Consider the following 16,449-nt stretch of genomic DNA (forward strand, 5'->3'; position numbering starts at 1 on the left):
ACATGATTAAATCATGCAACTTCTGCAGACTTGTAAGCTGCACATTCACGCTGCGAATCTCCCGTTCTACCACATCCCAAAAGGTGTTCTATTGGATTCAGATTCAGTGACTGGGAAGAACACTGAACTCATTGTCATGTTCATGAACCAGTCTGAGACAACTTTTGCTTTGCACTATCATGCTGGAAGTAGCCATTAGAAGATGGGTACATTGTGGCCATGAAGGGATGTACATGTTCAGCAACAATAGTCAAATAGGCTGTGGCATTCAAGCGATGATTAACTGCCCCAAAGAAAACATTCCCCACACCATTACATCAGGGGTTCTTTCATAATCTGGCTTCAATACCGGGTTTAACCGGTATTGCAAAGGTGGTTATATAAACTCTGAAGATGGGTTTTGTTAACCAAAAGCAGTGCACTGTGAACCATTCAAACCTGCGGAATGAACGAATATAATGTACGGATACAAAGAAGTTACAACATGAAACACTCATATGTGAATGACATGGAAACTGGAGACTGCAGACAATGGAATGACACACATTCCACAAACAATGCCAGGGACAAGGGTGGGCAAAAATTGCTAATAGTGTACATTTTTAGTTACACACTTATTCAGGCCATCATACCACTCTACACAAATAAATCTACAATCTCACAAATTGCCCAAAGGTTTATTTCTGCAGCGGGAATTAGGCTACACCTCAAGCTCCTAAAACTTGATACAAGATATTTAAAATGATTATGCCTGAAGCTAAGACATTTCTTAAACTCAACAATCTTATGATTAAGGGAAGTAGATATTGACACACAGGGTTCATGACACTTGCATTATGTTGGTTACTGCATTCTCTTTGTTGAGAATCTAGCATATATTTTTGACAAAAGCATTGGAGCAGCAAGGTCAATTCCTTTGTTTTTGCTATACACTGAAGACAATTGAGTTTGAGGTCAAAGGATGTACATAAGATCTGAATTTCAGCTTTTATTTCCAGGTATTAAAATCTAGATTTGTGAAACAACTTAGAACATATCACCTTTTGTATCAGACCATCTAATTTTTAGGTGAGCAAAAGTATTGGAACATGTGACTGACAGGTGTTTCTTGTTGCCCAGATGTGTCCTGTTAGATTGACTGGTTAGACAATAAATAGTTCTGAATGTCTACTCTTGGTTTTAGCCGTGGGTTTTGAAGACTGCATTTGTGTTCGAAAAGATGAACCAACATGAAGACCAGAGGGCTGTCTTTGGGAGAAAACAGGGGAAATCACGTTACCATGAGGTCAGTTGTTACAGCTGTTTAAAAACGTATAAATGGGAAATAAATGTATACATTTAAAAATGAATTGTATGTATTCACATACTTGTTTCCTCATTCCATTGTGTTAAAGATTGGGTTATTACGAGATAAAACTGGTTGTTTTTATTCAAATTAATTTACAGTGTAGTTCACATGAGCACCTCAGTTTGTCATCCAGTCATGCTGGTCCTGTCACGGCTGAGCTGTGCATCTCCTTCAGCAAGCAAAGGTGATAGAAATAGGAAATCTTACAACCCACTTTATAGAGTTTTAGTTTGTATGTGTGCTTTTGGTTGATTACATCTGAAAGTCAAGCATATGTAACGTGTAACAACGAACCCCTCGTGTGTGTAACAATCTACCATGCATACTCGCCCATGATTTGCAGCCTCATGCTATCACAACAACTTTCCAAAAAAGAATATCTGCTGATAGCCCACACATTGTGGCCCAAAAATTACATATGTTATAATTTAGCACATACCAATGACAGTACCTGAAAAATAACTTGAATATAAAATATAAAAAGACAAGAAAAAATAAATGACAAAATTGACATGAAACTGGTCCATTGAAACACGAGGTGAAAGGGGGGGTGCAAAATGTGATTTACAGCAGGCCAGCTTGTTTCTGATCCGGCAAAAATGGATCAGATAACGGACCCGTATCATAACAGACCCCCCATCTCCCCTACCCAGATTCAAAGTAACTCGGCCTATAGCATAGTGGTTAAGGGCCCTTGAGCAAGGCCCTTAACCCTGCACTGCTCCAGGGGAGGATTGTCTCCTGCTTAGCCTAATCAACTGTAAGTCGCTCTGGATAAGAGCATCTGCCAAATGCCAATAATGTAATGTAATGTAACTCCACTTCGTAGTACTGGAATCCAGGGTTAGAGCTTAAGTTATCCTGCTAGCCCCCAGCTTCATGGTACACCCCCTAGATGTCAGTCACTGCTGCTGGTCAGAAGAGTCGTGATGTTACAGTACAAGTGCATCTCAAATTAATGGATTTTATGTTCTTGTATTCTAAGTAGTTGACTTTTTAGTGCACTTATAAGTTAAACTTATAAGAAAATGAAGACACAAGTACACAGGTGTGCAATTTGGGGCACAGACCATATCTTTATTTTCTTATGCGCCCCTGCCTCCTTGAAGTGTTTTTGATCTGTCGGACAGGTGTTTCAGGATTTCTCCTCATTATGGGGTATACAAGAGGGATATGGGGGTGGGTTTATGGTTTGACTTTCATTAGCACAGCTCATTTTAATAATGGCCAATAACAGACTCCAAAGGCAATCAAAAGTCTAGAACAGGGGTCGGCAACCCTGGTCCTGGAGAGCTGCTGGGAGTGCTGGCTTTCGTCTCCTCCTTAAAATAAGCAACCGATTCAGACCCAAGAAACCAGGTGAGGTGAGTTAACTGTGTAATCAACGGCTTTCATTGATCAATTAATGCCAAGTAACAACGAAAGCCAGCACACCCTGCGGCTCTCCAGGACCAGGGTTGCCGACCCCTGGTCTAGAATGAAGACAAGATACTGGAAGCTCTCCAATACCTGCACTAATGAAGTGATTGAACACACCTGACTAATCAGAAACACCTCTGCAGCCATTTGGCGCAAACATTACGGTGCCCTGAAATGGGGGGGACTATGTATAAAATGCTGTAATTTATACATGGTGAAACCAAGATGAATAATAATTATCTTTAATCAAATCTGCACCATCTTGTCAACTGGAAGTTAACACTCTTTAATGTATGGGACATCTCTCTTTTGTGATAATGTTGTGCGAGTGCCTGATGATCTCATGAAAGCGATCACTTAATGCAATCACACTACAGTGAATAAAAGGAATATATGGTAAATTGCAATTTGGTAGACACCATGTATACATGCGGACATACACTATCATTAATCTGTAGCCTACTTAGAACATGGTGTCAAATTTTAATAACATAAAATATTATCCTCATGTTTTGCATCACAGACTGCTTACATTTCCCTTAAAATTGCCATTCTAAAACGCTTTTATGAACACCACAGCAATGTCTTTGCTATTTAATCATGTATTTAGGCCTACTGTTATCACAACAAACAATACATTAGTTGTTTGGTTTGAATATCATGTGCATCTGCACCCTTAGCCTTGCTAGTGTCGGGAGTTTATATGACTAGAACAGTAAACGAATTACTTACAGCGACTCCCCCAGCGATAGCCTACCGGTGATGGTCGTTAGTGGAGACTGCAGACAATTACCCTTACAGCCTCATTCAAACTTATCAGACGCTGGTCGTGAAAACATGCATGCTTATTATTCGAGCACGAAAACAGAGCACGAAAACAGAGCACGCCACATCTCCTCGTAGGCTACTAGGTGGCATATTACAAATTTAGTAATAGATCCGGACCACAGCGACTTGACCCTATGAGACCGTAAATTGCTATTTCAAAGGGCGTTGCCCGTTAATCACACATCCCTTCACGTACTATTGTTTATGTTCAAAATACCACTACCAACTGCGTTTAGTAAACAAATAATATTTTTTCTAAAATCCCTAGATGGTAGACACGAATGCCAGTTAATATAAATAAATTCATTTGTCAAAGCGGACTTTTGTGTGCAGACTAGATTAATTATACGGTACCTCTTTTCTTCTGCTAGCTGCCCCAGGTCTTGTTATCAGCGCGGTATCACCACACACCACGGCAGCGTCCTCCACGAATACGCAATCTGGAAGACTTTCATCGGCGGGCAGTTCAAGCACTTGCAGCCCAAGTTTATGCTTCAGAACACCGACATAATGTTCGTACTCTCGCTGAGCTTTGACCTGGTCCACCTCCGAACAGTTTGTCCTCAGCGCTTCTTTGGCAAAGGACTGAGGAATAGCCCGAACAACCGCATGGGTGAAGTTGCCAAAACCTGTCATTAAATCAGCCATATTAGCTTCCCTGAAATTTAACTTTGGAAATTAAGCCAAATACAAAATATAGCATAAAAGCACTGCAGAAGACTGTCTTTAAATCGGGTCCCTTGTTGTCTCTTTCTTTTAAATTTGTAAACTGATAGCCACACTTCAGTAGGCTACTAAGAGGCAAGCGAGAGACATGGGGAATGACGCGCACCAACAAACCATCACGTGTATGAGTAGCATACATAAATCCTTCCTCAAGCTGTCAAGTGAGTAGCCTATTTATGTAATTGAACCACAAAGCAGCCAAATACCCAGAACTATCGAATATCAAGCAACACTGCAAATGCTACTAGTTTATATAATGAGCTAATGAGGAGCGATGGAAAAACAGTGTTGACGTTGGCTGATGCCGTTCAAGAGAACATTCTCATGTCTTCAGATATTAGAGAAGAGGAAAAAAGACAAGCTGTACGAATTAGCATTTACAACTCTGCTATTCTATTTTATTTTCAGATATCATATTGCCTCGTTATCATATACCGTAACGTGCGAATGTTTTATTCGAATGGTCAGAGTTGGAATTAAGGGGGACTAAATGTAAATAACCGCAATATTGCAAACGAATGTGCATAAACAGTGAAAATAACCCCAGAGACTGCTTTGCCCCAGTGAAACCACTTTGCTTGCAGGTCTACCGTGATGCACATGAAGTAGCCTACTCCAAATGTGGAGGTTAATAGCCTAAACCAAAGTACTTATGTAGGTTGATTTACACGTCAACTTTGTTGCATGCTTGCATTACACACGTCACATGTGCATGATAGTCAAGGCATATTCTTGTTAAAAACCCTCCTTCACTATTTTGAGAAACGTAACTTTCTCATAAACCACAAGAGCTGTTCGCCTGTTTTATGTGAAATAATTTCGAATCCAGTTATAATAGGTCTCTTATGTGTGTTAAGTAATGCGGTCATATCATGCTAATAATAATTTGTGAGTCTTGATGAGCCTGGATAATCCACAATATTGTAGCAAGTAGTTATTTACCAGTGGTAGTAGTATATTGTTCACATCTAATCTTATCATATGTTGGCATAGAATTCTATAACAATGGAAATTTTAATATACTTTTAAGAATGCAATGCGCAGACAGATTTACTGTATTAATATTCAGTACCCCACCCCATGACTCAATTGAACAAAAAATGATCGGAAATGCTATAGAAAATGTATGCCTGCAATGGCATCTACAATGACATTGCACATCCAAAAGCCAAATAACCGAGGGTTTTCATTGTAAGGCAAGAAACATACCGATATCCACAAAGAATGTACACTCCTAATGTCTAGTTTAAAGAAAAGTAATCTTTAAAATGATTTCCCCTTAAACAGCATATGTAGCTAGCATTGGCAAAGAACATACAGGTAAGGTCTACAATATATCCAGTGTTTATTTTTCAGTTATATTTCAGTTTGTTTGTTTTTTTATTTCAGCTCAGACATGACCCTGCATACAGGTTAAAAGTACTGAGACTATAGGAATAGCAGGGAAGCACTTTAATCAAACTTAATGTGTTGTATCGAGTGAAGGCATTCCCATTTTTCCACAATGGGAATACTTTCCTAAATGTCTGAATGGAATGTTCCTTCAGACATCACCGAGCACATTCTTCCACACCCCAGGACTGCTGTTTGTCTTTTCTTGTTCCAGATCCACTCAATTATTCTGACTGGGCTAAACATTCCAAGCATCCCACATTCCAGCTAAAATATTTTCCATCTATAAACTTTTTTTTTTAAAGCAGGTTGTGGGTACCTACTTACAAAATCCACATCTGGTGAGAAGATATCAACTCAGGACCTGCTGGATTATATCCAGACTTTTAAAAATGAATCCATACAAAAAAAATTATGAGTGCAATGTGCAGCAAGCACAATTCAACTTTGTGTATTGAAAGTGAGTTATTGTACTTGCAAATATCTGGAGCTAACTTTAAGATGGAAAACTGCATAAAGTAATGTAAAAATATTTGTTTGTTGTACAATGACTGTAAGGATACAGAATACCCTTTTATACAACCCACAAGTAGAAGCTAGTGGTAGTAGCACTGCTGTCACATTTTACCAACCCCTGTTTGTCCAGGCAATTTATAAGGTTCATTCAGAATATCACTATGGTGCAAAACATTTTTAATAAATAATAATAATAATAATAATAATAATCCAGTAAGCAGCAGTTCTGTAGACAGAAACGCCTTGTTAAAGAGAGATGTCAGAGGAGAAGGGCCAGACTGGTCAAAGCTGACAAAGGTGATAGTAATGCATCATAACTCTAAGTGGATAGGCTACAGAAGTAGAAGTCTAATAAATATCTAATAAGGTGCTCGGTGACTGTATGTACATACTGTAGATGATTTTCCTTTGTCACTCCATGAAATTAATTAATACTGTCATATTGAAGAGTGGCAAAAATAAGAAAAGAAACTCATGTCACAGAAGACAAGAGCAATACATAACATAATGGTGATTAAGCAGGGCTTACTGCCTGGTGAACTGCTGTAAGAGTTCACAAGCAATCGACTTTTGAGTCCTCTGCAAAGGACTCAAGTTGAAATGTGATGGAATATGGGTTGTTGAAACAACTGTTTACATTTTTCCTCTTTGATTAACTAAAGGCAAGGAAGGAAAGAATGGATCTCTTTTTGAAAAAAGACAAAAAATTGTTGTCAAGTCCTGAATATGTGTTTTTATATTCTCACAATGACATATGTGAACATGAGACAAATACAAATGTGTGTGTGAGAGAGAGATGGAGAGAGAGAGGGGTGGTGCTTCTGGATGCGAAAGAAGTGTGTGTGTGTGTGTGTGTGTGTGTGTGTACGCGTGTATGTGTGTGTGTGTGTGTGTGTGTGGAGGGGGGGGGGCTGGGGGGAAAATATTATTATTGCCATTACAGCATAGAGCCCTCAGTTCAAATCCAGTAATGTCAGAATGTCTGGGTTACAATGACAATACTGTGTTTCAAACGTACAGTTCATCCGGAAAATAATGGATCAGAATGGCATTCTTAGAAACAGACGTCAGCGATCAAGTCAACAAGCATTAGGCACAGACGTCACGAAGCGAGGAAAGAGTAGCCTAAAGGGGAACCGAACGGTTCTTAAAGCGATAGTTCACTTTCTGGGTTTTTGACAGGATTAGATGTGGGCTGTGGTCGAAACCGCATACTTACATACTACTCGTATTAAATGTAATTGAAATGTAGTATAAGTAGTATGCTGAGTATGCGATTTCAGACGCGGGCATACTTTTTACTTTTTTTTATGACGTAATATTTTTGCGTGCAGTGAGTGAACGTTATATTAAGTGTTTACAAAAGTATCTGACGTCCTGCCGGCTTAACCGTGGCTGATGTGGATGTTCGTGGTGTAGAGCAAGAAAATACAGCTAGGTGGTTCGCCTATTAACTCTGTTCCTGGCTTATCTGGCTTTCTATTGATAATAATACACAATTAGCATAGCCGCTCAGAGTCTCTTTTCGATTGTGTATCAACAATCGAAAACGTAGCCTATTCTGCAACATTCACGCCTAGGCTACATGAATGGTTCAAATCTGAAACTTTATTCTAACCCCTGATTAGCGGGATAGCTACATGTGTTCTCTGAAAGTCGTCGAAAGTAGAAGTAGCAATAGCAACAAACAAGTAGCAAGTTGCAGGTCTGGAACGACGCTGGTTGACAAATCTACACTTTGCCTAATGCCCTGGTCAGTCAAACCCAGTAGGCTGCATGGTAATCCGACCGATTCACAACTGCAGCGACATTATCGACATATCGTGTCGAATTCATTTATTTTCACCGATTCTTTCCTGCTGTATGGCACCAAACTAGAACACAGAGGTCCGCTTGGCCACATCTTTAGAGAGGCAATTAACTGTATCTTACAGTATCCCACACAACATGAAACATAGGCTATCGATTACATGGTTTATAACAAAATACTAAGGATTTTAGCCACTATACATCACCATCTAGTGTCTTAGTTCGGAAGTATGAAAAAGCTTGCATCATAAAAAAATAACCACAAACGTAAACGCACTAAAATTGTAACTTAGTTACGGCTGACAAAGCCGTACCTTTTCAGAATACTGTCATCAACAGTTAGCGTTCTTAAAAGTCGCGAAATAACCTATATTGCGAAGCTATAGTTTTTGTTGAAAAGTTTGGTAAAAAGGAAAATGTGTAGCCTACATAGGAATAGACAGAGATTAATAAAGAGCTGGATGAGCGAATATAAGCAAAGGTCTTTAAAGAGACCCAACTCACCTGAGGGATCTAGCTCTTGTTGTCAAACATCCCCTTTCGTCGTTAAGTTGTTTGTACGTGCAGTATAACTACAGCCTTTAGTGTCCCGTAATGTAATAAGTAAGGGTTTAAACATAATTAACATAATTCTCTCCTCCATTCGTTTTGAGAAGACTGCCAATAACCTATAGTCAATATATTTATGGATAACCTATAATAATGCCCAGTGATATGCGTTTTGTATATTATTTTCATATGGCTCCGCATCTCACTTCTCTATCAGCTCCGTTTGGTAGCACCAGGTTATTCTTGTGCGTTTGCTGTCTTGGTCAGGTCCTTTTTGCAAAGAACTTTAAAATCTAAGAATTTGGAATGTCGATGGAATGTCACTTATTTGAACCCCGTTGAAAAGTAGACTAAACTACTTTGCTATTTTTCTCACCAAACCAACATGTTATATGGAAAATTGGATCACTGCTGCATCTAAAAAAATCTTGATGGACAGATTGCGTGAAAACTAAATTAACCCAGGGAACGCAAAGGAATTTCCTGTATGGAGAACATATTTAACAACCCTTTAAGCTGTCAGGAATGCTTTGTGGTTGGCTAACTGAAGTAGAAATATGTTAATAATGTAGGCTACTGCCATACCAAATATGGCAATATTGTTACGTCTGGAGTCTGCATCCCATCTGGAATTGCTTAGTACAAGGGAACGGAGAGGATACGGAGCCAAAAATAGAAACTTTACTTTATTTCCAGTGTCTTTGGTCGTTTTAAGAGTATGGCGATAGATGAATATGGCTTCCACTAAAGTGTAGTCCACCATCACATTGTAATGAACACAATAATTGCCTAAGTAAAAGCCATATTTACCTTCACCACATTTACAGACGTATAGGCTATGTAGGTTGTCAAAACTGTGGTCTCGTACGCTTTACTTTGTACATTTTATAAGATCAGGAATCTATAGCTAATACTAGCAATCAAGCAATTTGGTGTAGCTTGATAGAAACACTACAAGTGTCTTCTACCATTGATACAATTTAAGTACACCCCTGGTGGTAAAACAAACCTCTGTTATATCAGTTTTTGTTGTCTTGCTGTCAATGACATGTGACAACAACAACAACAATCATCATCATAACCACAAAGGGGTTCCAATTGTAGGAGTAGATAAACATAGTATGAATTCATATTTTGACTTTTCACGCCGTTATGATGTTATAAGCACGCCTGCAAAAAGGAATGCACACAGTACTTTTACACGTGTACACGTTTTTCTTTTAAGGAAATAAATCCCACAAACAGAATAATATATTGTTTTTGTTATATAGCCTGCCGAACATGTAACAATTACGGTCAACTTGCATTATAGCCTATTAACTAAACTAGTTTTCGGAATGAAGAAGAATAAGGAAAGAAAGTCCCTCAGTGCAAAGGGAAAATTCATTTCAGAAAAAAGTTAGACAGGGTGGTGCTTAGCTTGGATGGAAAACGCGCCAAGAAACATTCCTCGCATAGTTTTGGAACAGTTCAACAGTCAGCCAGAAACTACGTCAGCTTTCACTACAGTATAAAAGAGGAGTGAGACCTGAGTTTCAGTAGACTGCAACTGCAACCAGATCTTAAGTCTGAAGTGGCACGCAACTGCTACATAGGCTACAAGACTAGAAAACAAACCACTGCTACGCCGCATCTTTAAACGGCTACCACATTTACTAAGAGAAGACCATACCTACAGACACAAAGAGAAGGACTACTGAAGCGTCTTTTCTTTAAAAAAAACTTTCTTCGTGTATTTAACCAAGAGAATACGCAAATATGTTGATGTTATCGATTGCCGTTATCTTCATTGGAAGCTTCAATGTGGTAAGTTATACCCTGACGTATATTCAGTGCATAGTTGTTGCGTTTTAATTTACATAGGTTATTGTTTTATGTTTGTTCTTTTACATACCGAAACCGAAGACATAGATAATTCAGTGCGATAGTCTATTGTCAGAGCTTGAGTTATTGCGAGTTATACGAATATAAATGTAATCAGTAAAAGGGCTAAATATGCTTCATTAACTTGGCTTCCTTACACCCGCAGGCATTTTCTTCCTGTCCTTCGGAATGTCCGAAGTGTCCTCTGGAGGTGCCCAGGTGCGCTCCAGGAGTTAGTCTTGTCCTAGACGGATGTGGGTGCTGCAAGGTCTGCGCGAGACAACTCAACGAAGATTGCGGAAAAACGGAGCCCTGTGACCATACCAAGGGACTCGAATGCAACTTCGGAGCTAGCTTCGGCGCCACTAGAGGCATCTGCCGAGGTAAGACGCTTTTGTGTATTGAATAAATGTTCATGTAGCAGGAATGTAGCTGATGTCTGAACTTAAAGTCTAATCTAACCACCTAGTGTTTCCATATGTCTGTAAAAACAGGATTGCCTGCCACATTGTTAGACTAAGCTCATGGTATCTAGTGAACTCCAAGCACAACTGTAGTACCAGGGACTGCAACTGCAAATTAATTAATTATTCAGCTGTCTGGCTCAAGGACACTTTAGGGAATTTTGTTTTGATATAGCAGTTTATATGTACCCTACTGTGAAATGGGTAGCAGGGGGAGAATGTGGAGACAGAGCACCAAATAACAATTCTTATTCTTTTCTCATTTCTTTCCCAACAGCCAAGTCTGAGGGACGACCCTGTGAATACAATAGCAAGATTTATCAGAATGGTGAAAGCTTCCAACCAAATTGCAAACATCAGTGCACATGCATTGATGGAGCTGTAGGGTGCATTCCATTGTGCCCACAAGAGCTCTCCCTGCCTAACCTGGGGTGTGCCAATCCAAGACTTGTGAAGGTGGCAGGCCAGTGCTGTGAGGAATGGGTCTGTGATGATGGCAAGGACATGGAGTCAACCGACAAGCTCTTCAGCAAGGAAAGTGGGACAGATGAGTCAGAGAATGACCTCACCAACAGAAATGAGCTCATCGCCCTGGTCAAAGGAGGACTCAAGTCTTTACCTGGTAAGTTTTCTGTCTTTATACAAAAGTTAAAAATGACATTAACTCCTTGTCTTTGTGATCAGCTAAACACCAGCAACAACAGTTCCTTATATTTTTGTTGTCTCTCTTTTACAGCTTTTAGAGTCCAACCTGAGGGTCAAATGTTTGACAGCCACAAATGCATTGTCCAGACAACAGCCTGGTCCCAGTGCTCCAAAACCTGTGGGACAGGCATCTCCACTAGAGTCACTAACAACAACGGAGAATGCAAACTGGTCAAGGAGACCCGTATATGTGAGGTTCGACCATGCAGCCAGTCACCCTTCACCAGTTTAAAGGTACGTTCAAATCAGCGCTATTTCACACAAAATTGAAGATATATGAAAGAAGACACTTGATGGTCAGCTGAAACCCTTGACTAAGAACCTGTTTTGTTTTTCTTTAACCATTAACAGAAGGGAAAGAAGTGCAGCCGGACCAAGAAATCCAGCCAGCTGGTCAAGTTCACGTATGCAGGGTGCTCCAGTCTGAAGAAGTACCGGCCCAAGTATTGTGGTTCCTGTGTGGATGGCCGATGCTGCAGTCCTCAGCAGACCAGAACAGTCCGGGTCAAGTTCCGCTGTGAGGATGGCGAGACCTTCAACAAGAATGTGATGATGATTGAATCCTGCAAGTGCAACTTCAACTGTCCTCATACCAATGAATCCTCCTACCCATTCTACAGACTCTTCAATGACATCCACAAGTTTAGAGACTAAGTCAAGCAGGATCCCAGAGAAGCAATATTGACAGCAAAGTCCATTGTACTAGAGGTGTCTATTCCAACAAATTATAGACAAACATTTCCTCCTGTTGTAACTAAATTCCCAAGGAATTATGGACTTACATCATGAGGACAAAATGAAGTGCACTGCAGAGCTGAGAACCTCATCAGCATTTAAAAAAAGACTTCTAAAGAATCGCTTCATAATACTGGAGCATCATGGTAGCTTCTTTATGAAGCAATATGTAATTAAGTTTGTAAAGTGTAGTTGATAATATTGTTTTTGTGTGTATATTTTGATGTACAATTATAAGATATGACTCAAACTGTAGACGTGTGCTTTTATGTGTATACATGCACAAACAGACGTATTTATACGTATATATGTGTTTTCATGTGTATGCATTTATACACATACAAGTGTAACTTAACTGTGTGTTCTATGACCTGTAATCTAAGAGAGGATACCGCATTGTGCTTCTTCAATGAGTTTGTGGTCACATTCCTTCCAGATGTGAACAACATGTTCACGTTTTGTGGCAGCTATCAGATTACTCTCCCATTAGAGCATTGAAAGAGAACACAAGACATGTCAAAGAATGAAATAATGTGTTTTATTATTGTTATTATTATTAATATTATTATTATTTATCTAAATGTAGCTACTTCTATTTGGATATTAAATGTCATACTGGAATAAATTGTAAAAAGGATTTAATTTTATATGTTATAAATAAAAAAAGATTTATTTATGAAACTTGCAGTGTCCTGTCTATCAGTGATGGTATTAGTCAGAATGACATGCAAAAACATTCAACTGGAAGAAACTAAAAAATAAGGCAAGATTCTAAAGGTACATGGACCAAATTATGTATTGGTTCAGACAGATTTGACAAGACAAACTACCATAACAGATTCTCTACACATTTGCAAATCCTGTCTGAAACTCCTCGTTCTTGATTGTCTTGAGGCAAAAAAAAGAAAAAAAAAGAATTCATCAGCATTTCAAGTTGTGTTAACAACCTGTCTTAGAACACACACATTGGAACACAGAGCTGGTCTTACGTGTGTCCAAACAAAAAGCAATGAATGAAAACAGTAGTCTGGTCTATTCTTATATAAGACGGCCATTTCCCCACCATCTGCCTTCTGCATTGAAAAGGGCTTGTGAAAAGAATTCCATTGTGGAGTCTAAGAGGTAGCTTGCTTTCACTAGATGAGCCTAAGCCAGGCTTTTCACTAATTCTAATAACACAACGATTAAAATTGAACATGGCAATAAGTGCAAAGGTATGCTAGGAATTTCAAGCACTCTTCCAAAAGGAACTAAAGGCCAGACCATATGAAGGAGACTTTTATTACTGAATGCCTTCTTTAGATTGTAGACAGGGTGTACTCTTGTGATTTAAAAGAAGGTTGTTCATATGGAGGATGGGGGGCAAGGGTATGAGATGAAAATAAATGCTGTGAATGAATCTCCAGTGGTGTAGATCTGGATATATGTATATTCGTCTATCGGACCTCTAGTTAGGAATACTCTGGAAATATGCTTTCAGGTTCATCTTTCATCTATTCAAATTTTGACATTGATCTTAGAGAAGGATTAAGAAGGTGCTGAGAATGTGCTGTTTCCATTTAGTTTTAACTTCAATGTGCTTGAACCTACTCTAGAGCAGACTATCAGCTCTGGACCTAAGATATATACAGAGGGTTTTGATCCAGGTACAAGAATGGCTCTGGAATGCTGCAGTGGCTCAAATAGCAGACACCCTGATGGGCAGCAGATGTGGGAAACTATTTCAGAGAAACAGGTTCACTTGGATGGTCTCCTTCTATAAATACACAAACGCCCAAGTGCTCTTATTCATGGGATAGGTGAATAATAATATGGCTATAAACCACAGGCCCAGGGCTATTCTGTAAAAATAGGAAGGGTTATGGACCTGTATGTTTGTTAACCAGAATATACTGGTATAATGCATCCCATTGGTTTATTAATGGGACCTCCATGCCCAGATGTTTTTGGTTAATGATCGAACAGCTGTGGAAAATGATCTCCACTGAAGGTACGGTCAGGGAGACCTTAAAACAATTTCATGTTACAAAAACATTAGAGTACAGCCATTTCAAAAAAGGCTACCTCCATTAAGTCCTGTTTGATAAGAAAGCAATTTAACTGATATATTACTTTGTGGATATCACATAACGTCTGCATGTTGTGACAACTCCCATTGGCACTTTTCAGCATATTTCAGGACAGTTCTATTCTCAGCACACAGTACAGTCAGATAAACTTTGTAAGGGCATGAAGGGGAATCCTGCCCTACAGAAACAGATTTGACTTTTGCGATAGATGTCGAGCTCACTGCTGCAGTGGAGTGAAGAAATTAGAAAAGAATAAGGAGTCATCTAATGTAGAGACACTTAAAATTGAGTAATTCACAGGCTACTTGACTGCCTGGGACAAATAGTGTTCATATGACAAAGTCGTTGTCATTTATGCTCCATTAAATGTTTGAATGTTTGCGATGCTCTGTGTCTGGAAGCCTACAGTGTAAAAATGACAATTACAGCATGTTGGAAACAGTTGTAGAGTGATGTCAGCGCATTTATTAGCCTCTTGCCTATAACTCGTAAGTTTGTATTCACTGTTAAAGGGAACCCAAGTACTCCTGGCTTCTTATAGAGAGCCACCTGGTGGCCCTGATAAGTAACACCATGCCATTTATTACTTAACCAACTGCATGGACCACACTTTAGTAATTACCTGATGTAAAAGAGCTTAAAGAGTCCCTAAATTCATAACCAATTTAACTGTTAAATATGACTTCTATATTGGTTATAATACTGTATATGACCTATGACTTAAGGAGCATAATAATGTGTGACTCTTCTAGATTGAATAACTTTAATGTGAACAATGCAATCAGAACATCTTTAGCCATTTGATTTGTTTAGCCAGCAGGCGCATTAAGGTTTGACTTCTGTTTTCTTATGTGTTTAAGAATGTGTTTGAGTGATGTAGCTACTTTTTGACAACTTTTTGAAACTTTGCAGATTTAGCAAGATTATTATTCAGATGGTCAAACATACGCATAGCACTGTAATTTCTTTTTTCATATGTCAATTTTATTTATCCAAAATGTATGCAGTAGAAAGTTCAATTATGGACATTGAGTTTGTCAACTCTTTTTCAAGACAGGATCTGGCCAGAATGAACAGCCATCGCTATAAAGAATAGCAAATTAATCACAGATGCTGTAAATCTAAGAATCCAATCTTTAAAAAGTATAAACACCACAGTTTCAAGTCAGCAGTAAAAGAGTTTGGGAAAATAGTTGCAGCAGTGATCCAAATGAAGTGCATTTGCGTTTATGATATCTTAACTACACATGAAAAAATATCACCTTATTACGTTCATTTGCAGGCCTTATAAATCTGCAATGGGCTTTGGTCATTGTTTCCATATTTCCTGCTAATTTGCTCCAAAAACAGGGAACAGGGCTAGTGACGTAAAGGGCATCTCCTGCCAAACTTTGGAGGAAGGCGTGGGACCTTGCAGTCATAGCTTGGGTAAAAAGAAGTGAATTATGAAGGGCGAATGCTTACACATAACATCACCACTGTGGCCCAAGATGTGAGCGATGACGCAATCCCCCAGCAAACAGCCTTAGATCTACACACTTACATAAGAGTCATTAGTGAGACAGGCTTATGGAAAATTATGCTTGACTGACTCACAAGTTGCTGGACCTTACTCAATGGAATGATGAACAGTGGATATTGTTTATTCATTCAAATAAGCAGCATATTGATGGGAGAAAGTGATTTAATGTCTATGGACTGGACCCAAGATATCAGTGCCATTGCTGACAGAACCCATAGCCTGGGGAACTCCAGTGAATAAATGGAATTAAAGCTGGAGTAGGCGATCTTTGGGCGTGAGCAGAATCTGGGCAGAAGAAGAAAGATTTTGAATGTATACAGCAGTGAAAAACCCGCCCCATCCTCTTCGTCACCCACACTGGTTTGACGTTGCTGTGGCCAGAGTCAGCCTCTTGGGGACAATTTTGATAGGCAGTTAAGCCCGCCTCCTGGGTGAGAGCTGCCCTCATTGGATGTTAGCTACTGGGAGTGATGAGAAACGGAAGTCCCTGAAAATCTGTCCTGG

At 39.2% G+C, this 16,449-nt stretch overlaps 2 protein-coding genes across 4 annotated transcripts in view; one reads left to right on the forward strand and one right to left on the reverse strand.

Moving 5' to 3' along the window:
- Positions 1-8,903, reverse strand: part of ddah1 (dimethylarginine dimethylaminohydrolase 1) — a 57,473-nt gene extending 48,570 nt beyond the window's left edge. The window contains exon 1 of one of the 3 annotated variants that reach the window (XM_061238481.1): positions 8,543-8,903. Coding sequence is in view for 1 of the 3 variants with exons in the window: in XM_061238478.1 (XP_061094462.1) it covers positions 3,950-4,243 (294 nt within the window). In the remaining 2 variants the exon portion in view is untranslated. Of the gene's footprint in view, positions 1-3,499; positions 3,647-3,949; positions 4,452-8,542 lie in introns of those variants that run through there. The other 2 variants (XM_061238478.1, XM_061238479.1) reach the window with 2 other exon arrangements.
- A 1,239-nt stretch (positions 8,904-10,142) lies between these two features.
- Positions 10,143-13,035, forward strand: ccn1 (cellular communication network factor 1). The gene is made up of 5 exons (XM_061238477.1): positions 10,143-10,393; positions 10,617-10,833; positions 11,192-11,536; positions 11,651-11,853; positions 11,971-13,035. The coding sequence occupies exons 1-5, from the start codon at positions 10,346-10,348 to the stop codon at positions 12,271-12,273; spliced, it is 1,116 nt and encodes a 371-aa protein (XP_061094461.1). The 5' UTR covers positions 10,143-10,345; the 3' UTR covers positions 12,274-13,035.
- The last annotated feature ends 3,414 nt before the right edge of the window (positions 13,036-16,449 follow it).

This window comes from Conger conger, chromosome 4 (genome assembly GCF_963514075.1).
Source record: "Conger conger chromosome 4, fConCon1.1, whole genome shotgun sequence".
Taxonomy (NCBI): Eukaryota; Metazoa; Chordata; class Actinopteri; order Anguilliformes; family Congridae; genus Conger; species Conger conger.